Below are 21,729 nucleotides of genomic sequence, written 5' to 3'. Positions count from 1 at the left end.
TAACTATAATATTTACATAGTTTGGTCTTCATTTGGGCTTTAACTGATATTTTGCCATGATCCTGGGTAATTTTATAATGAAATTCTTTGTTCATGAGACCTTTGAGAAACAGCAGAAAATGAAGCTTAACGAAAAAAGAGAGGAATCATTAGGAAATATTCAATGAACCTCTGTTTAACCAGGTTTGTTTTAGGGTTTTCTTGACCACAGAAATCTTATTTCTGCAATGGCTTATTTATCCTGTAACCAGATGGTTGGGTTCACCAAGCAGTACTCATAATTACTGGTGCTCTGAAAGTTTTACTAGCTAATAATATTTCTGGTGAAAGGCATGGAAAGCGATTTTCTATAAGTCTGCAGTTTTAGGAAAGCAAGTTTTCTAAATTGCTTTTCTGGTTGTTTCTGTAATTTTGCTGAGGCCCTTGCATGAGTTTCAGATCAGTTCCAGATCAAGCTGTCTCATTTTTGGAAACCTGTAGAAACTAATAAAGCCTTTCTTTTTTTGGTACAATAGAGAATTCTTCCTCTGAATCCTTACAACATGTGGTTCAGTGGCTGAGTCAGACAGTTGGCTCATGTTTAGCTTTTATCTAATTTACTTTCCTTCTGTAATACCACAGGGAGTGCAAGAGATAAGGATGTAGATGGGAAAGTGACAGCTCTCAGAATTTTATTTAAGTGGTTGGGTTATTTTAGTTTGGAATTGTTGATATCATCCAACTAATTTAAAAGTTATGAGAGGACATTTACACAACCCACTTCCCACCTACAACCCTTACAAGCTACCAGAAATTCTCACACCAAACAGTCTGCAAGATGGGAAATTAAATTGTTCAAAATTGATGTCAGAGAGAAGGAATCCTGATACTGCTTTCTCACTTTCACATCTCTATGCACATGTGGGCCTCAGCAAGGAAATCTGCATCTCAATCTTGAACCAAAGCCATCTGCTCTTTCAGGGACTTGGTTCTTCCATATGAACTGCTCTATTAGGGTCAGCTTGACCCCTTTCTGGACTTCCAGAACACTTCCACAGCACTTCAGATATTGATTTTTCAGGTCTGAAGGTGAATGTGCAGGGTTGCAGAGGGTCCCTCACAGAACAGAAGAGATAGTGCTCAGTTTTGTGCATTTCAATAAGAGTTGAACAAAGGGTGGTGTAAATGCACTGTACATGAGTGAGTGACACAGACCCTGCAGAGATTTGGAATAACAGCTGTATTCCTAAATTAGACAGAAGTTGTGATTTTCTGTTTCCCTTTTCAGTGCCATACTTAAATGCTAAAGTCAATTCTACCTGCAGTACACACAATCAATACAGCTGGCTACATCTCCCATTGACATCCACAGAGCATGTGGGCATGCAAAATTTTGATGTAGATGTGATGTACTTGCCTAATGACTCACAGATTTACAAATGAGGACTAACAATTTTCATGGAAAATATTACCAGAGCTAGCAAGACTTAACAGTCTTAGAAGACTAAAAACCTGATGTGCCCCTTTAGTACTGCCTGTACTGGCACATCTTCAAAGAAATATAGCTGGCAAGAACATCCATGTGATTGTGCATGTAATAGATATTGGCTAAGCTAGCAGTTCTCCCAAAGGCTCGTGAGAAATTCTTTGCTTGAATCCTCAGTCATCAAGGAGCTCCAGATCCTGAGATCCCCAGATGCATTTCCTTCCTTGCAAGGCAGTTGCAAAAGTGGTACTTCAGTAAACTGAAAGGCATTTTTAATTTTTTAATGTATGATTTTATGTTAGCCAAGGGCAAATTGTAGTGGTTTTCCTTCAGACTTTTTCTGATTTGGTGGCTATTTATGGTTCTTATATCAATACGTGCATTTCAGACAAATCAAGACATTTCACAATAACTTTATAACTTTGAAGTGCAATATGTTACTTTTCAAATATGACAGCTTGCTGCCTACAACATTCCCTATTGCTTCTCAAAAGCCTTAATTTTGCTGAATGTCAGGTCAAACTGTTCAGAAATACAAAATAAAAGCACTGCACAGATAATCTCCATCTCCACTTAGGAATGATTGTGAGGGGTTTTAGGTCAGAAGTCCTGTGATTTCAGCTACAGTACTGCTGTCTCTAAACACTTCAGAAATGCATTTTTTCTCAAGGAGGGCACTGACACCAAAAAACATCAGAGACAGATGACTAATGAAGGCAAAGACAGACCTGTCTGTGCAAAATGGAGGTCAAACATTGCAAAGTCAATACAGTCTAATTTTACCCCTCATTGTGCATCCTGTATGCCCAATATTCCTGGATGCCCAGTATTCCAGTATGGTTGGGGTAGATGCTACTTTTTTAGTGAACAAGGGAAGTTGTCAAGCATCAAAATGCATATCACTGAGATTTTAACCAGTTACCTTTAGCTGCTATGCTGCTGGAGGTTGAGGTGAGGCTATTTATCCCTGTTTACACCAGGCCACAATATGTGGGCAGCCCACTCCATGTGCTGGCACCACAATTTCTCTCCTGTGGGTCAGTGTATCTGAAGTATTGGTATGTTGAAATGTGGCCAAAGGTTCCTTGTACTCTTCAGAGAGATTTTACTCTCCCACTTCTCTTCTTTCCATGTTGCTCCTGAAAACATGAAGTTTCTCGTTCTGCTGGAGTTACCTTGGCTCAGGGTGATAGGTTTTCCTCTTGGTAGCATTTCAGTTTCAGCCAGAGTTGATTCAGGATATCTACAGCTGAGCCAATGTGCTGCCTTTGGTTTTAAGGAAGAATTTCTTGAACATCTGTAAAGCTTTCACTTTTTCTGATAATTCATCATGTTCTTGCTATATTCCTCCTAGCTCCACCATGGAGCTAAAATAACTGAGCAAATCAGCTCAACATTCCTGTTCTCTTCCAACTCTTTAAGCTCCTTTCCAAAATCCATCTAAATTTCCAACAAAGTCTTTGAACTTTAAGTGCTTATTTGAGAAATCACTAGTCTGCCTTTTAAAACTTTTTTTTAAATTGTTCTTATTTGCAGTTGCAGGGAAGTTACAGAAGCATAGCTTAGAACTATCCTCTCAGCTGAAATAATTTTTCTACCCTCAAAAAATGCATTTAACCCATTAGATACAAGTGATCTTGCACTATTTTCCATAAGAAAATCTCACAGTTCTAATAGGAGGATAATTAAGGATTTTTAGAAATGCTTTTATTTCTTTTATCTAGTATTTACTAGTAAACAATAAAACTAGAGTTGTTCCTGGGTTTCATTTTGCAGAATTGGGTAGAGGGGAAGGGAAGAAATGAGGCAATATAAACAGTTTCCTGTTTACTTTCTTTCTTGCCTTCCCTTTAACATGTCTTAAGTAGAGCACAGTTAACTGCTCCCTAAAACCTCAGCACTCCCAAAGGAGGGGAGCAATGACTGAGCAAGTTGTATTAGTAGCTGTGGATGAAGAGGCTTGTAGCTTGGCAGCCCTGTGCAAAGCTAAAATCCTTGGCTTGTCTCCAGCAGCAGACGTTTGCCCCTTCAAGCAATGCTGAAATGATTTCATTTTCCTGAGAGAGAAAATGCGTTAGACAGGTATGGCTGACTCAGATTTTCCATGGAGCAGTGCTAGTTTTGTTTCTCTAAAATCTGCACATGGGGGATATAAGGGGATGATTATAGAGAAAATATTTTGCATTAAGCAAGCCTAGGTCTGTGTGAATAGGTTGGCTAGAGGTTGGGGTTTTTTTTTTTTTCCCTCACAGGACTGTGGAAAGGTCTGTGCTTGCTCACATGAAAGGCTTTATTATCTCTCACTGCAACAATGCTCACTATGGTTTTGTCTCCACCACATGACCTGCCAGGGCTCTCCAAAACCCAACCACATTGCAGAAGCATTTAGCAGCTCTGACCCAGCCTAGCCAGAAGCTAAAGCCCTCCAGCAGTGTCAGGGAGCCCCAGGCCCCTTCAGTGGACTCTTTGATTTGATTCCAGCTCCTCCTAAGGAGGAGGGCAGAGCTGAGGCTGGAGAAGTGCCCTCCAGCTGTTGATGCTGAGGGGACACTGTGAAGGAGCTCCTGGCAGTTCAATAGCACCATCAAAGTGTTCTACCCACCCATTAAATGTCATTACCTGTTGTGAATCCCAGCTGAGGACTGGGTTCTGTGTATCTGGTGGTTGTGCAGAGGTGCTGGCAGAGAGGGCTGCAGGGCAGCCTCTGTGAGGAGAGGTCAGGGCTGTCCTGTGCTGGACATGACCAGTTCCAGCCCATTCCAGAGGGCTCCAACAGACCCACCACACAACACAGCTGAGCCCTGCAGCCAAGATGGTGGCACCTCTGGGGAAGGCATTTGAGAAAAAGGAAAACACATTAAAATAACAAATGAGAGAAGCATCCCCACAGACATTCAGATCAATGTAGGAGAAGGAGCAGGAGGTGCTCCAGACTCTGGAGCAGCCCCTGGAGAAGCCCCTGGTGAGGCAGCCGTGCCCCTAGGGCAGCCCATGGAGGACTGTGGTGGAGCAGAAGCCCACGCTGCCTGAGGACTCCATGCCAGAGCAAGTGGATGTGGCCGAGAAGAAGTTGCAGCTTGTGGAGAGCTTGCCCTGGAGCAGAGTCCTGGCAGGACCTGCAAGCCCATGAAGAGAAGATCACAGTGGAGCAGTCTGTTCCTGATGGATTGGATCCTGCAGGAAAGACCCGTGCCAGAGCAGTTGCTGAAGCACTGTCAACTGTCATCATGCTGGAGCAGAGGAAGACCAGAAATAGGAAGGAGTGGCAGAGATGCAGCATTATAAACTGACCTCAACTCCTCTGGCCCTGTGTCTGCTCTCCTGCACCACTCAGAGAGAGGAGTAGAGGAGTTAGGAGTGAAATTGAGCTTGGGAGAAGGAAGGGGTTGGGGGGAAGGTTTTTTCCAACTCTGTCTTTACTACTATCCTACTCTATTTTTATTTGCCAGTTAATGAAAATTAATCTGCTACAGCACAACTTGCCCTTCACATGGTGCTCTTGGTAATGTTGGCTTCTGCCCACTCAGTACTCAGGAAGGTGCCCCAGTCACCTTTGTGTAGCCTGAACATCAGCTTAATGGAGAGAATCCTCTTGGAGGCACTCGGCAGCCTAAGCTTGCTGAAGCAAGTAAAGTTCAATATGATCAACTGGCATGTGGACAACAGAGGCATGATCTCCAGATGCAGTCCCCAGTTTCTGGAACCAGAGGATGGCTTTTGTCACATCTGGTTGTGCTAGGGATCCATGCTTTACTGTGCATGCAACAAGACCAGTAAAGGAGATAATTTGTGCAATGATGTGCAGCTTTCACTGACACAAAGGTAAATTCTTGCCTTGCCAGAAATGTTTGGCCCCTTATTCTGGAGCAAGCAGTGAGGAGTGCAGAAGGGAGCAAGGTGTGAACCTGGTAGAAGGCAGCTGTCAAGCTAGAAGAAAAAGGATTATTCTTCACCAAGGAGCATCCACCATGTAGGAGAGAAAAGGTATAAAAGCTCTATGGCTCTGTTACCATTGCCATGGAAGGAATTCAAAGAGGAAGGAGACTACTGGGATTCATGGTGGAATGAGAGGGAGAGAGAGTAGGGTTCCCCAGCTGAAAGGGATAGAAGTTTGTGAGGTGAGGACAGGAAAAGGAAGACACAGGAAGTTTCTCAGCCAACAGCAGGAAATTTATCTGCGTGCAAAGAACCCTGACACCATGATAACTACACAGAAAATGTGTATATGTTCAAGATCCCATGGCTGCCTACTTGGGCTGAGTAATTTTGTAGAAGTAATGTTCGCACCCAAATGTCTGTTCTAAAGTAAACAAGAACTTGATAGAAGATTTATTAATTTATTTGTTTGCTAATTATGCATCAGATCAGTTCTAGTCCTTCTTTACAAAGAAATTCCTTGGATGTGCACAAGCTTTCCTCTCTGCACTGGAGAGTTTAAGTGCTCTGGCCTAGTCTTCCTTAGCTGTTGGGTTGACAATTTTCCCCAGGAAGAGCAGGCCATCAGTGGTTTTGTCAATAATCATCATCAGGAAGGGGCTGTTGAAGGTGATGCGAGGAGGAGGAGTAAGTGGTGCACTCAAAAATTGGATTCCTAACATAGTCACTGCAGCAGCCTCTGTGCCATTCTCTCTGACATCCACTGTGGCCTTGTGAATTGCCTGCAAGGAAACAGATTATAATCTAGGCACAGAAGAGAGAGAAGCAGCTGGGGAAAAATTTGCTTGCTTTAACACTGGGAGAAGTTAATTCTTAAAAGAAAACACAGAATGAATGTAGAATTTGTGTGAAAAAAATACTAGTGTCCAGCCTTTCCACGACAAGCAATGTTTCAGGAGAAGTTTTCTTCAACAGAGTCAAACTTGCCGGCATGCAGAGACTGAGCAACATAGAGGGTATTTTTTATTCTGTTGTTTCTCAGAGTAAGATTTTGTCCTTAATACTGAACACAAAAGAAGAAATTTTTCATTTTGCATCAATTTCTGTGTAAGCAAAATGGTTCTCTCTGCAAAAACAATAGTGACAAGCTTTATAGAGTGTCTTTCTGCAATACAGCCCACAGATAAGATTTTTCAGGACTTTCTGTGGTAGGTGTAGCAAATTCATGTTTAGAAACTCACATGAGCTATTTCACTGGTTTTGGATAGCCCTCTGTTTTCTTCCTTCATTGTCTGCAATGCATCTATAATTTTCTCTCACGAGTCTCTGTTTACCCTTCACCAATTTACTTGGCTTTCCAGGCATCAATCCCATATCTACAATGCAGGTATTTCCACATGACGCAGTGAGGAATGTAAGGAATCACAAATAATATATGATGGAAGGACCTCTAGAGGCTGTTGAATGCCACCAACCCTCCTGCACTGCGTCATTCTGACACGGGATGAGGTTACTCAGGATTTAATCCAGTCAGGATTTGAGTATTTCAAAGGACAGAAATTACATAAGTAACCCATACTAGGTTTTGATCACCCTCATGGTGAATTTTTTACACACAAAAACCCAATCCGAATATTCAATTTTCAATATTTTTGGTGTTGTCCCTTGTTGTATCACAGTTCATCTGCAGAAAGAGTCTGTGTCCATCTTGTGTCTCCCTTTCTAATAAATATCTAAGGCAGTGCTAAGAACCCCCTGCTCACCCTCCCTTCTCCTGGCTGGCAGCTCTGGCTCTCCCAGCCTCCTCTCATCCATCAGTGCTCCAGCCACACGGCCATCCTGCTCACCCTCCTCTGGACTCACTCTGCCCCAGGGTGTCCATGTGTCCCTTGGATTTGGGAGCCCCAAACTGGATGTGTTGAACTCCAGAGGTGGTCTCACAACTGAAGGATGGAGGGAAGGCTCATCTCCCTCATGACACAAGGCATATACTCCTTGGGACATTAGAGAAATCATTCTGTTTGTCTGTTGTCTCATTTCTTGCTTGTGAAATGGGGCTATCCCTGTCCTGCAAGTCAGTTGTCCATATAAATTCTGAAGTGCTCAGACAATGTAATAATGAAAGGTTTATACATAGTATAAGAATGATTATTCCCAGACTCATGTCATAACTATGATTCTTGCCATGCATTACTTCTTTAGCACCAGCTTTTTGTGAAATTATTCTTGCTATGCTTTCCAGTGGTTTTCTTCTTCAGAGACCTTCAGCTAAGTCCGTAGGATCACTGTGCACTAAACAATTTAATATTAAATGGTAGGAACAGCAGCCATTTGAGGCCTAACCTTTTCCTTCCTTTATTACCATCATTAACCATGACTGCATTCCAGGGGTAGGATCAGCCTATTTGTAGGATTAAACCTGCATACAAATAAAGCAGAAAAATCTCTTGATTACCATCCCTGCTTGCATACTTACTTTGGAAACCTTCAGAAGAACTTTTGCCACTCCAGAGAGATCAGCCTGATCACTGAACACCTCTGTCACACCCATTTTCTTAAACAGGCTCTTAACATCATAGGAGCCGGAGATAGAGAATTTTGGAAGATCCAAGTAGATTTCTCTTTTCAAAAAATAAATAAAAATATGAGTTTGTTAATGCAAGATCCCTTGAAGCAGTATCTATTGCAGGTATATCCCAAATACCCATGGAGCTAAGGCTTGGCTTTCTAAGACAATGGTAAACCTCATGTTGGAGAAGCAGAAACTGAGGTACCTGTCCCACCAGCCACGGGCTGATCCATGGTGTGGGGGTAATGATGGTTTATGAAAGTGACTGACTGGAAAGTATCATCCAGACTGGAGAAAAAGAAATAGTATTTTGTTTTTAACTGGATTCCTGCAACTGAAGGCAGGTTCCTGAGGACAATCTACATGTGTACAGGATGCTCACAGCTGGGAGCTGTGACTGGGGGAGCTGAGAGGATTCCCCTTTGGTGTGAAATTACATGATAGCTTGTCTGAGTTAAAAAAGCTGAGTAGTGCTTGTTCCTCAGAGCTGTACTTAGCAACTCATCATGGTATCCTAAGCTTTACCTTTCCTGGATGAGTAGCTTTAGCCTATTCAATATTTCAACAAAGCCACAATTAAAATATTACCTTTCTTCAAGTGCTCTCAACCAATTAGATACCGTTTCTTTTAGCAGAGCATCTTCCACCTGTTTCATTGTGTCTTTATCAGGCAGAACAAACAATGCAGTAACATTTCCTTTGTATGGCATTTCTACTACCCAGCAAGACAACTTCTCATCCCTGTGGACTTTAAAGTCATCGTTTTGATGCATCATTTTGACCTTAACAGAATTCTTGGCATCCAAGAAGAAGTCATCATCTTTTGTGATTAAACTGTCGAAAGGTCTTTCCCAGAAGCCTTTGAAAAAAAGAATGAGTATAGAATTGAAAAAAACAGAGGGACTAATAAAGGCATGTCACATTAATTGATGCCTAAAACAATATACTTGAACTGTAGAGACAACAACAAGCCTATCTCAATTCAAATATGCTTGTTGACTGGCCATGGAAAGAAACTTCACCTCTTTTCAACTGGTTTAATAAAAATCCCACAAGAAAAGTATAAGTTGAAGCTTGGAGTGGAAAAGAGATGCATCTTTGCCTGATCAGATAATGGTAAATCTTTCACAGACCCCAACTATACAAGCTTCAGGCTTATTCCTTTCATGCATTTGTCATCTCTGTTTGACCATGTCCTGCACAGCAAATACCTGTGCCTTTCAACAAATGATCATAAGTTCTGAATATCTTCATCTAAGAACCTTGTTTAAAATTTGTATGCCATTGATCAGTAATTCTGCTGGTTCTGTCATTTTTTCATTTTTTAAAATTTTCTCATATAGAAAATGATTCTTCATACCTGTCTTTCAAATGTTTTCCTGTGTAATTTAAAAACAGACAGACATGTTTTAAATTAGATTGTAAGATATATTCACAATGTGAAAAAGTTTTGTTTCATAGAACTTCCAGAGCTTACTTGTATAGCTGCTACCCATGTCTGTGACTCACCTCTAAAGAAAATGTAGTTAATGAGAATCATCACGGTTTCTGAATCAAGACTCTTGACTAAATCAACAATTTTGCCATGTGTTTTTGTTTCCACATACGTGTTGATTTCCTTTATAGCCTGTGGAAGATTCTGGAAGTTACTAGAAACAGGTTCAGCATAATAAAAATTGGTGACACGATCCAAAAAGTTTTGAAGCAATTCCACTTGGTTATCTATGAACAGGGCGTTGCCCATGTTCAGCTGGTCTTCTCGGTGAGGGTCGTTCAGCAGCTGGAGGATGCGCTGAAATCCCTCGTGAATCTGCTGCTCCTCCATCTGTGTCAGGTTGAAGCCAAGGCCTTTCTGCAGCTCTCTGAGCGTGTTTGATCTGGCCCCCAGGGTGAGCATTGCAAAGGCAGTGGAGATACTCAGAGGAGAGAAGAAAATGTTCCTGTTGCCCGACTCATCTCTGATCTGCTTGTAAAGCTTAAATGCAAAGTCAGCATTGCTGGGGGCTAGCTTGACATGAGGCAAGTTTTCATGATCAGCCTGGGACTGCTCTTCTGGACCTGGTACTTGTTGTACCTGCTGTTGACCCTGGACTTGAAGTCCAAGAAGCAGCAAACACAAATACAGTGCAGACTTCATTGTCCTGAACAGTTCTGTTAAGAAAGAAGAGAGCAACTTTTAGATCTAAAGATCTGCCTTGTATTACATTGTATATGTAATTTGACAACCTTTCCTTTTCCTTCAACTGACATAAGCAAATTCTACATAACCCCACAGTCTCTCTTCTGTCCTTTTGGGGGAAGAATCCTGTGACATATTGGAGAAGAATACTCTCCATATAGTGGCTCATCTAAATTATCCCAAATGACAGAAACTCAAACCCATGGAGCAAGCAGTGGCCCTCAGGGAGAGAGAGATGGTCTGAATACTGTTCATAGGAGCTGTATGCTTATCCTGAAGAATGAGATTCTGCCCAGAATCTGCCTCAGGCTGTGTGTCTAATGCCAGGTTCATGTCTTGCACCAGAGTTTTTATGGGGAGTTGTCATTTCCAGGTTGCCCCTTTTCTGGATGTCCATTATGGAAAAGTGGAGATATAAGCTGTTGAAGTGCTGAGTGTGGGAGCTATGCTCAGCATGTCTAAAATGCTGGGTATAAACACTGACTCAGGAAAAACAAAGGCATTCTAGCTCGTGATAATTCATTTTGTTCTGGTAACAATTAATTTCATAATTTCCCAAATCTGCCTTTGAGAGAGACTGATTTCTGTTCCAGGCCACTTGACTGCAAGTAGCCCGGTCTTTAAGCACATTAGACAGAAATGAAGCTGGTCACATTAGCCCTGCATCTGCCTGGAATAGTTGGGACATTGAGATTTCAACTAAATTTATTCCTCTGGGAGCAGAGACAAGGTTTTGTTCTTCATCTTGGTACTGATTGTTGGATATTCATTTTGGACTTCAAATCCCTGTCATTCTGTCACTATAGCTAGGGGCTGGATCAAGGAATGAATTTTGCTTCAAACATTTAGAAAATACTTCCAAAAGTTAAGTAAGTTCCAATTACTGTGCAAAACAAAACAATCTCAGCAGTAAATAGCAGGGATTACACAGAGCATAAATTCAAAAACTTTTAAGAAAATATAGTATGGTACTTACTGTGCTGGACTTCTTTCACAGTGCTTCTTCCCTCATTCAGTGCTTTCTAGTATTTAAGTTAATGTCCACTGGTAAAGATTAAACAGGGCAAATAAGAGTTATTTGCAAAGCAAAGAGTAAGTAAAAGATTTCTTTTCTGGATATCAAATATTTAAAGTCTTTTTCCCATCACACAGCCAGAATGATGCCAGCACCTCTCACCTTTCTAAAGGGAGAGAAAGACCAGAGACTTTGCTACTCTTGGCTCAAGCTCAACTGTACATGAAAAGCTTTGCCAGTAACTGTGGTTAATCAGTTCCTGAAAACAGAACATGAGAAGATCCGGAAAGCTAAGAAAAGGCCAAGAACCTGGATGGCCTCTCCCACTGAACTTTATGCACTGGATACCCTGATACAATAATGCCAGCTAATTGAATACCCAAGGCAGCAGCAAGTTTGTTGAGGAACTGCTCTGCCCTGCCCTAAATGGCATTATTTGATGGCCTCAGAACATCGGTTAGCTTCTTGAGGGACCATTAATGAGTATTTTAGAAACTACTCAAGTGAAAAGCAAAGCATAGCATAGCTAGAAAAATAACTGAAAAAAGAAAACAAATGAAAGAATGAAATGGGCAAAGTTTTCCACAGCAAAATGTTAACTGAGGACAAGAGAGAAGACCTTAGCTCCTTGTGCGCAGGAGAATAATGAATTACATACATATCATACTATCTTACACTAGGATCCCTCTGAGAGGAAGCTGAAACAGGAACAATTAAACTATTTAGAAGGTTATTTAAGGATGAGGTGCATGGCACTTATCCTAATTAGCAATGACTAATTATTTCCATTGAATGTACATGATTTTGCCTCAGGTAAACCTACAATTTATCTACACACAGGAATCAACCATCATTGTTATTGCTATGTAACTGCTCTCTCTTACAAGACAGAGGCAGGGTTGGTGAGCATATATTCCCACAGAGAAGTTTTCTTTTTCCATGATATGTGCAAGTACCGAGAAAGTTTATTGCAGTATTATGTAAAATGACTGAGTCTCAGGAGCAGCAAGAATGCTGTTGCTTAACTCTAGCAAAGACAAGATATTTCTCTCAAGCCTTGGCCTGCCTACATAGATAGCATTAATCTTTCAGCCCAGTCCTAATGCTTGGCTAGCCATCTGAAGGATGCCACTGTTTCTTGAGAAGGATTTCTGGGAACAGCAAAGCTGCTGCAGTGATTCCTCTCTCCTTTCTCCCAGGAGATGCAGCAGCACTCAGCATGTCAGGCCGAGAGTGGAAAGTTGCTTCTGTCCCTGCTCACAACTGCCAACACCAGATCCTCTGAGCCTGGCCCAAGTGTCTTTCTAGACAAGGTTAAGACCAGCAGTTACAGCAGACCCACAGATGGCCATTTTCAAAGAATCAGCTTCCAGCAGTTCCAGACAGATCAGCGTGGGTAATGCATCCATCAGTCACCCCCAGTCCTTTGGAAATCTGCCTTGGATGCTAGGTGCCAGAAATAGAGACTCAGATAATATATGCTTCTGTTGAAGGCAGTGGAAAATGAGGGTGAATTGCCACACATAGGTATCACCTGCATGTCAGCCAGGAAAAACACAGGGAGAGGAAAGCAGTTTGTTACTTGGCTGCACATTGCTGTTGTTGAAAATGGCTGTGTCCCCAGAACACGGGGATATGCAAGGCCAAACTAGAAATTTTGAGTAGTTTTGCAAACGGCAAGCCATCCAGGGGAATTGCACAGAAGAGAGTGTGGAGTTCCTGGATGCTTTGAGCTAGGTGGTGGCTGGGACAGGGAGACTCTTTCTCTTGGAACCAGGGGAGTTATAAAAAGGACTGACAAACATGCTTCTCCCATTGGCCTGATAATGGTCTATATGGAAGGAATTAAGGAATAATTTCATTATCTCTCTGTCTGCTCTCTCTGACTCTGCTCAGTTATGCAGTGTGTCTTGGTTCCTCCTTTTCCAACTTTTCTCCTTCTAGGAGCAGTTTCATCCCATATCATTAACTTCTGTTGCTGCTTGGTCATCAGATTATCATATTTCAGTTGCTGCATTGTCATCTGATTATTATATGCTGGCTTTGCATGTTATATTTGAAGGCTTGCCAGGGCGAAGGATTTCTGACCGTAAAAACAAATTTCAGTGAGATAAATATGCACATTGCATCAGAAGTCCTTATGCAGCCATTTCTTGTTTCCCTATAAAGATGTATCATTCAAGGTATGTCTACAAAAGTTCATCTAAATTGACTTTTTGACATATGTAACACCATTAAAATCTGGAGATTGGTGTCATTGCAAAACTGGTATAAGTAGAATAAAAATAACTCCTTCCAGTAAAAATTTTCTCTTTTTCTGTAAAGGGCATCCCAAATTACTTTCCATGTCATGAAAGTACGTGGGTCCCTCACAGCCTGTGACTTGATGTAGTTTTGGAGGGCATTTTTTGAACTGCCAAATCTTATTCCCCATCATGGTCCCCAGTTCCCTCATTTCTGAGAAGCAGTTGTGAAGGCCTATCAGCATCACCTGGGACTTGGTGTTATTAAAAAAAATGCAAATTGCCAGTAGAGGGGAAGCTTGTGGGACTGAGTGGTCAAGGGACACTTTCCCTCTCGTCTGTTGTTCACTGTGGCTCCATTTTTCCCAGTACACAGAGCAGCTCTGGGGAACAGACCTGGCCTTCAGCCTGCAGACACATTCTTATACTTTCAGAACAGTTTCAGACACTTGGCACCATATGATTCTTCCAAACAAGTACTAAGAATGTGTTTGGAGTTAGCTCAGGCCAAGGGCCATTTGCAGTAAGTAGATGGGATGACCTGCAGGGTCAGGATTAAGCAATGTGGATACAACCTGTGATGAGGCAGCTGACCTCATGGTTAGAGAACAGATCTTAGAGCTCTTTATTTACCAGCATAGATGTAAACTCTGGAGAGGGATTAATCTCACTGTTTGTTTTTTCCCCTTCCAGGTATTCATATCCTGTCCTTTCTGAACATCCACAAGGGACTTCTATTTACAAGAAATACAAGACTAAATCTATAATGCAATGCTGGTAGAAGCTTTTGGATATCTAGCCAACTAAAACATTTCCCAGCACTGCTTTCATATAGAATATTTGTGTAGAGTTTGTTACAGTAGTGGGCAGCCCAAGGAAGCCAACACAATGTGGGTGGATGCCATCAGCTGTGAATGTCCTAAAGGAGAGTACAGAGTAAGACTTGACCTTCAAAGGAAGTGCCTAGGCCTGGTCTAAAGTGACTGACTCTCCCAGTGTGTAATTTGCAGCTATGCCTTCCTTCCACTGGAAACCCTACAATGTCAGAAGCCAGTCTGTAGTTTGGAGAGATTTCATTTGGATTTATCCACTCAAAATTTATTTACTTTCACTGTTCCAACTAATACTGTCAGCTGGATATTACCTTGCCTTTCAAAGATGGCACTGATCACTAAAATGCTGATTTATGAAATTCTTCACAATTCACTAATAGGTATACCTCACTAGTTATTTTCTGTGGAAGAACGAAGCAAAAAAGAATGTTTATAAGAATGACTGCACTCTTTCCTGATTTCTTTGGAAAAAGAAATTTGTTAATAACTGTTGGGATATAATTTTAATCACATTGGGCAATAATTCCATAAAATGCAATTCAAAAGAATAAGACCAGCCAGTGACCAGTCATTTTTCAGTTGGGTTTACAATTTTTCCCATGAAGAGGATGCTCTGAGTATAGTGATCAACAATCAACAGCAAGAATGGATGATTGAATTTGACAATGGGAGGAGCAGAATGAGGAAGAAAATCTATGCTGCTGACTGCTGCAGCCTCTGTGCCATTCTCATGGATCTTCAGCAGGGCCTTGTGAGTAGCCTACAATAAAATACAGCAAGAATTAATGTATGTGGAAGATGTGGTGTGAAATTATTCAAATCAACACAAAGGTAATTCAACTGCTGCCTTTCACAAAAATTGCTGGTAAGCCAGGAACCAGGAAGAAGGACACTACAGCCTGTTGTGTGGTTTTTAGCAATGTTGTCTCAATAACCAGATATATACACATTCAGTGTTCCTCACCACAAGTGCATCGCAGACCTTAGCAACTGCACACCTTGTGGAATTAATTGAAAGTAAAATAACCAAGCAAGCTCCCAGGGAATGTCAGTTTCAAAGGGAAAGGAAAAAGGAATCCAGAACTGCTCTGTAAGTATCCCTAACAGCACTTGCGCACAGTTTAGCCAGGAATTCAACACTGCTATCAATTTTTTAGTTAAATTATTGTTGGGCATTTTAAATATTTTTCTTTTACTAGCCCCAAATTGTAATTTTCTTTTACTAGCTAGAAAATTGTAACTGATGTTTTCAGAATGGCTGTAAAAATGCTAGTTTTTATCTTCACAATGTTTTCAGGGAATGGGATGTTTTCGAGTCTGGTCCATTTTATGTTTTTAGCACTCAACAGAGCCTTCAATAGTAACAGCAATTTCTAAATCCTTTAAAATTGTAGAATGCATGTTAGAGGAAGGCCACTTTTTCTGTCACTGTGCTGATGCAAGACATGCACAACTCCTAGTTACCCACAGGCACCACTTCTACATGCAGAAAATACGCTATGTTTAGTTTCCTGGTTAATTGCCAAACCCATCCCTCCATCTACCGTCCAGTTTTGCTTGCCACAGTACACAAGAAAATATCCCTATCTCCAGATCTTGGAGAAGTCTGGAAAAGTTTAAAGGGACTTTATCAGCTAAATGTTCTATTTCAGAGTATCAGCCAGCCCTAGCAATAAGTACAATTTCACAGGTGAACTTAGGGTAAGGCAATTGGGTGTTAAGGAAACCATGGATGGTTGTTTCTGCTGATAAACTTACTTTTGAAACCTTCACATCTGGGTTTCCTGTGATTCCAGACAGATCAGCCCGATTTGAAAACACTTCAGTTACACCCAGATTCATTAAGATCCTCTTTAAGTCATAAGTGCCTGAAATGGAAAGTTTTGGAATATGCAGTTCCATCCTCCTGTCAATCCAAAAGCAAAGTATGGTAGTTATTGCAATCAGAATATGCCTTGGAGTGAAGATTCCTAACTTGATGGTGGTTCTTCTGTGCTAGAATGATAGTCTTTTCAGCTAAGAAACATGGCAAGAAAAAGAAGATAGGAAGATGCTGGTCTGGACGGTAGAAAAGTATGGAAGGAGAAAGATATCAGTTCATATTTCTTTTATGATTCTGCAACACAGTCTCTGTGAGACACTAAAAAGTAGTGCAGCCAGCATTTTTGGGACAAAGTTTCTTTTTCTAACCTTGAAAGTTCTGCTTTTGGAATTCACACCCCATTCCCTCTGAGGGATCTGACTGCTATGTTGCAGTATTACCACTCAATATTTTGTCTGAGACAAGGGAAATGGTGATACTTAGCATCAGCTAAAAAAAAATGCATGGGGAAAAAAGGAATTAAATTTCCCACCTCAGAGATCTCTCATCACAAAGTAATGCTGATTCTAATTTTTTGCTGAAAATATAAAATAATTTGGTCTGATCCTTCATACCTCTTCTGTTGTTTAAACCTCCCATCAAAAATACAAGATAGAAACTGTAAAACCTGACCATAGCATTCAGACTTCAGGTTCTGACTACCTCAAATTATCAAATCAAAATTCTATATTTACCATCTTTGAAGAGATCTTTCCCATTTAGAAACAGTGTTTTTTGTCAGGGCATGTTCCAACTGTTTCAATTTTCCTTTATTGGGCAGGATAAAGAATGCTGTAACATCTCCCTTGTAAGGAATCTGCACCACCTTGCAGGACAGCTTCCTGTCGGAGTATGCTTTATAAAATCCATCTCGAGTCATCATCTCCACTTCAACTGAGGTCTTTACATTCACATGGAAAAAGTCCTTGTGAGTCCCCTTAATATTGAAGGGATTTTCCCAGTAAGCTTAAAAACAAAAGAGAAAGAATGGAGTTGAATACTTATTTCAATGAGGATATATTAATATTGTCCAGATAATTTTACAATAAATAAAACCATATCTGAATATTTACACTTGGAGATAAAAAGTACTCAAAGTTTATTAAATATCTTATTCTTTGTAATGACTAAATACCACAGGTTAAATTTTTTATGGACTTGTACACAATCTTTCTAAGTCAGATAAATTAAATGAAGTAACTTCAGCATGTTACTTTATGTTTTATTTGAAGCAAATGAAAACTGACCAGAATCCAGGGATTTACTGTTTTCAGAATATTGCTTGTAAAGCAAGTTTCACAGCAGATGTCTAACTTTTAAAAGTTAGCATGTTATGCTCTTCACATGGTTTTTTATGTGTTTTTCATCTTGTAGCACCAAGGAAAAGCTCACATGCTAGAGAAACAAACTTTTGGACCTGAACATGACTGCAGTATGGTAAATGGAATAGTGCCTCAAGGTCTTTAGTCTTCAAAATGCTTTGCTCTGTATGTTTATTCAACTGAATTTTCTATGATATTTTATTGTGTAATAAAAAAGGTCATTCACTAAACAAATAGACTGGGATTATACCTTGCATTCTGTAAGTATGGTTTTTTGGCTTTTTTTTTTTTAATGTTGAATTGAAATAGCCTAATTTAAAAAATAAATAATGGAATGTAAACTCCACAATATTCTGGTTACTTTATAAGTTTAAGCCTTCTCCCTTGCCCTCCAGGAAAGAAATTTACTCTGGTATGGTGCTCAGACTAGGAAACCTGAGATTAGGTCACCCAAATTTATAAAGTATATAAAATAAAATATTTTTGTATTTTGCTAAAACTTCATAATTTCCAAATAATCCTTTCTGGGTGGGAAATTCCATGTATGTCCTGCATGCTGCTACAAATGAACACCCAAGAAGAAGTTAATAATTTTCAAAGCAATACATTCAAATACTTCTTGGGATGTGTGTAATATGATGACAAGGTGCAGAACATTTGGACTCCAACTCCAGAGGTACCTACCCATGTAATAGTCATGGATTGTAATAAATTAAAATTTTAGGCAATTTTTGTTAAGCATCATCTTCAGATTTTAGTTTTCTACTTCACACATACAATGTGAAAACATTTTGATTTTTAAAATACTAAGTAGATGAAGTCTGCCAGAATAATTTAGCAATACATGAATCTGTTGTGCTCTGGCAATTCCCTGAACCTGAATATTGCAAGTAAATGAACTTTTATGCTTAGAAGTCTAAATATGTGCTAGAAAAATTTAGATGCGGAAGAGGTATCAGAGTGGAAAACTTTCAATTTTTTTCATAATAGTCTCATCTGAACACATTCACTTAAAAATTATTCAGAAATAACTTGGTGTTCTTGTTTTACTTCAGGTGAAACAGCACAAAACAGATGCATTAAATAGCATCTGTGTAACTTACCTTTGAAATAAATGTAGTTAACAATTACCATCAGAGTGTTTGGATCAAGGTCCTCAAGTATTTGGTTTATATTCCCACGGGTTTTATTCTTTACATAATCATTGATCTCTTTTTTAGCTTGAGTGGAATTCTGGAAGCTGCTGGAGACAGCTTTTCCTCTGTACAGTTTTTTGATGTCCCTCAGAAAGGTTTTCATTGGCTTCAGGCGTTTGTCCATGAACAGGGTGCTGCCCATGCTCAGCTGCACCTGGCTGCCGGGGCGGCTCAGCAGGCGGAGGAGCTGACCAAAGCCGTGGTGGATCTCCTCCTTCTGGATGCTGGTGAGGTTAAAGGCCAGTCCCTCCAGCAGCTGAGCCTGGCTGCTGCCTCGGGAGCCCAGGGCCACAAGGGCAAGGGCAGCAGAGATGCTGACTGGGGAAAAGAAAATGTTCTTGTCAGGCTCTTGAGTGGTTGCTTGCCTGTAAAACCGAAAGGCAAAGTCTGTATTGCTTGGGATTATCCTGTGGCAGGACTCAAGAGGATCTGCATCAAGAGAATACAGCTCCTGGGGGTCAGTTGCCTCAGGCTGGTCAGTGTGGTGATCAGTCTGGGTCAGACTGTGGGCACTGAGGTGAAGCATAGCCAGCAGCAAGCACAGGGGGAGCATGGCCTTCATCATTCTTCACAGATACTGCGTGGACAAAGAAAAAAAGGTCTTGGATGCTGGAGGTTGGCTGTATCAACACCTCATCTTTTATTTCTGTCTGCTACTGCCTTCAAGTGGAAATCACTGTTATAATCACTGTCCTGACCTCCTCCTTTGCTATGGAAGCGTTTTTTAATTCCTTGTGCTTTTGAGTTTACCTGTAATTCCTATTCATTGCTGCCTATCTCAGTTCTACTTTACTCTAGGTACAAAAGTTCCTTGTTAGTGGGAAAGAAACATGTGAGTATTAAAGAAAAATAAGAGTCCAAGGAAGAGAAGAAGTGAAAAGGTGCTGCTTTTTTTTTTTTTATGACAAAGCAACACATTAGAAACCTTCTGATTAATTATTTTGTGCTTCTTTCCTAAGACCTCCAAAGACTATTATGCTATTAGAGTTTGAATGAGTTTTATGTTAAAAAAACCAGTGCTGCAGTGCTATATCAAAGGAAAACAATATGAGATTGCAAAATTCAGAAGTGCTATTTTCTCTCATTCCTGACTCATTTTACCATACAAAGTGGCTAATCATAAGAGCTGGTAAAATTTTTCTGCTTCAATACCTGATTGAATTAGAATATGTTTGTCTATTTTAAATGACCACTCATGTGTCACCTGTCTTCCAGATGGGTTCCTTCTTGTGTGTATCCCACATCTGGTCATGGGAATGTGAGACTGTAAGTGTGAACTTGGCCTGTCCTGTCTTTCCAAGCTTCACATCAGCAGGAAAGTATCCTTTTGTAAGGTAAATATGCCTAAGGCCAGAGTAGTGCTCAGCAGCAAGACTCGATCAGGGCATCTTGGACATTTGTAGTGACTGTGATCACTTTTTGTCTTTGTTTACTGCTTTCTCTTTTACCAGTTCAACCAAGAACATGTTGGGTTGATTTGTGGTGCCTAAGATAACAAGTAAAAGCTATTCCCACTAAAAATATGCTACCAGTGACTAGAAAAGCTCCAAATAGCCTTCACCTAATGTCCTGCTTGTAACAGATCAGCTTCAGGTAGAAGATCACAAGCTACCTGCTTACCTTCTAGTCAATGGTAAAGGCACTCAAAACACATGGGTTCAGCAGAACAGGGGAGATGTTTACTGGAATTCTCTCCACCCTGGGACAGCACTCTGACCACCAAGGTTTGTGTGAAAAGGAGCCAGCTTGTCTTTTTACAGCCTTGCTCTGTATGATCTGGGTAAGTTGGAATTTACAGAGGACATCAGCACAGCAAAATCAGTTTGTGAATTCTGAGTCATCTCAGTGTGAGCAAGACACTTACTCATTCACTTCAGTTTTGGTTATCTGATTGTAAGCTTTAGGGGAAATTAGTAATGATAAATAAAATTGACAGTTGAGAAGTCAGAATACTTCTGTTATTGAAGCATATTTTTTCTAGATGTTTTTGAGCTATTTGGGATAAATATTCAGTGCAGTTATACTCTGTGGAGCTGCTACAATGAATCCTCAGAATTTGCTATTCAGTATTTCTTGAAATTAAGTTCAACTGTCATTTGAGTACTCAGAAACTAGATTTCACCCTTGAAAGCAGATGTGCTTTATGACTCACTGAGCTAAATACCATACAGCTGGGTCAAAGCCATTAAGATAAAGATAGCTGGGTACTTACTTTACATTCAGAGGACTCGTGCTCTCAATGGGCTGTGCTGTTTCTTGCTGCTTTACTAGTACTGCTGTTTTCCTCTGTTAAACATTACATGGCTTCAGATACGTATTACCTGGAAGCACAAAGCTGAATGCTGATGAGGCCAGTGTTCCTGGACCTTGTGTGCATGTGTCCACATCCCTTCACTCCAAACAGAGCAAAGACCACTGGGCCCAGGCTGGTCAGTAGAGTACAGTGTTACATCCCAAAGGGTATGCAACTCCTAAGTAAATATTTATTGGAAATGATACTTTGGTGTCAAGAGCACAGAACTCTACCCTGTGTGCTACCTGAGATGAATAGAACCATTCATCTGGAGACACAATTTTGCCCAGCATGAAGTAATGAGTCTTCTTCATAAATAAAGAGGGCACCTCATTCAGTCTTATAATGGTCTCCTCACAATCATATGATTCTTTCTGGAGCTCTGTTAAGGACCTCCTAGCCTATCAAGATCTGAAAAGTACTTAATGTAGACTTCAGCACTTGAAAAAGCTGTATAAAATATGTGCCATCACTGCAAGTGCCCAAAGACAATACTGAACAAATGCAACTGCTGTAATGTATATGAGCAGCAACCTAGTCTCAAATACATCAAACAATAGCAAATGATGGAAGAGAGTAATCCAGAAATATTAACCAGTAATAAATCAAGGCAGTATCAAACTGTGAGTCTCACCCTTCTTATAAAGATGTATTTCCCAGGAATCTTCCAAAGGAGGGTGCAGATAAGTGCTGTGAAGCAGGTTCACCACCATTCACCAGTGGAGGTGCTGTTCAGATGCATGGTTTGATCAGCCAGCCAGGAGAATGCCTGCTTAGTCCCTCTATGCCTCTGCTACACTTTGCAGGACTTGTTCAGCAAGGAGCAGCACAATCCCCTTGATACTGTAGAACCAAGGAGCTGTGTGTATAAAGCTGT

The 21,729-nt window shown here is 40.6% G+C and overlaps 2 protein-coding genes and 1 long non-coding RNA gene across 3 annotated transcripts in view; 1 reads left to right on the top strand and 2 right to left on the bottom strand.

Moving 5' to 3' along the window:
* The window catches only part of LOC141729327 (uncharacterized), a 38,492-nt gene extending 23,863 nt beyond the window's left edge, over window positions 1–14,629 (top strand). The window contains exon 3 of the long non-coding RNA XR_012580707.1: window positions 14,041–14,629. This is a non-coding gene — a long non-coding RNA (uncharacterized LOC141729327). The remainder of the gene's footprint in view (window positions 1–14,040) is intronic.
* LOC102067522 (alpha-1-antitrypsin-like) lies at window positions 5,787–11,211 on the bottom strand. Its single transcript, XM_005483180.4, has 5 exons — window positions 11,066–11,211; window positions 9,420–10,061; window positions 8,499–8,769; window positions 7,818–7,962; window positions 5,787–6,123 (listed from the first exon to the last, which is right to left on the bottom strand). Exons 2-5 carry the CDS (start codon window positions 10,045–10,047, stop codon window positions 5,914–5,916), a joined length of 1,254 nt encoding a protein of 417 aa, XP_005483237.1. The 5' UTR covers window positions 10,048–10,061; window positions 11,066–11,211; the 3' UTR covers window positions 5,787–5,913.
* A 39-nt stretch (window positions 14,630–14,668) lies between the features above and the next one.
* LOC102068016 (alpha-1-antitrypsin) lies at window positions 14,669–20,944 on the bottom strand. Its single transcript, XM_005483183.3, has 5 exons — window positions 20,772–20,944; window positions 18,467–19,136; window positions 16,737–17,007; window positions 15,939–16,086; window positions 14,669–14,940 (listed from the first exon to the last, which is right to left on the bottom strand). The coding sequence occupies exons 2-5, from the start codon at window positions 19,122–19,124 to the stop codon at window positions 14,749–14,751; spliced, it is 1,269 nt and encodes a 422-aa protein (XP_005483240.1). The 5' UTR covers window positions 19,125–19,136; window positions 20,772–20,944; the 3' UTR covers window positions 14,669–14,748.
* Between the last annotated feature and the right edge of the window lie 785 nt (window positions 20,945–21,729).

This window comes from Zonotrichia albicollis, chromosome 6 (genome assembly GCF_047830755.1).
Source record: "Zonotrichia albicollis isolate bZonAlb1 chromosome 6, bZonAlb1.hap1, whole genome shotgun sequence".
Taxonomy (NCBI): domain Eukaryota; kingdom Metazoa; phylum Chordata; class Aves; order Passeriformes; family Passerellidae; genus Zonotrichia; species Zonotrichia albicollis.
Note: the sequence above shows the minus strand (reverse complement) of the source record. Positions and strands in the feature narration are given on the sequence as shown.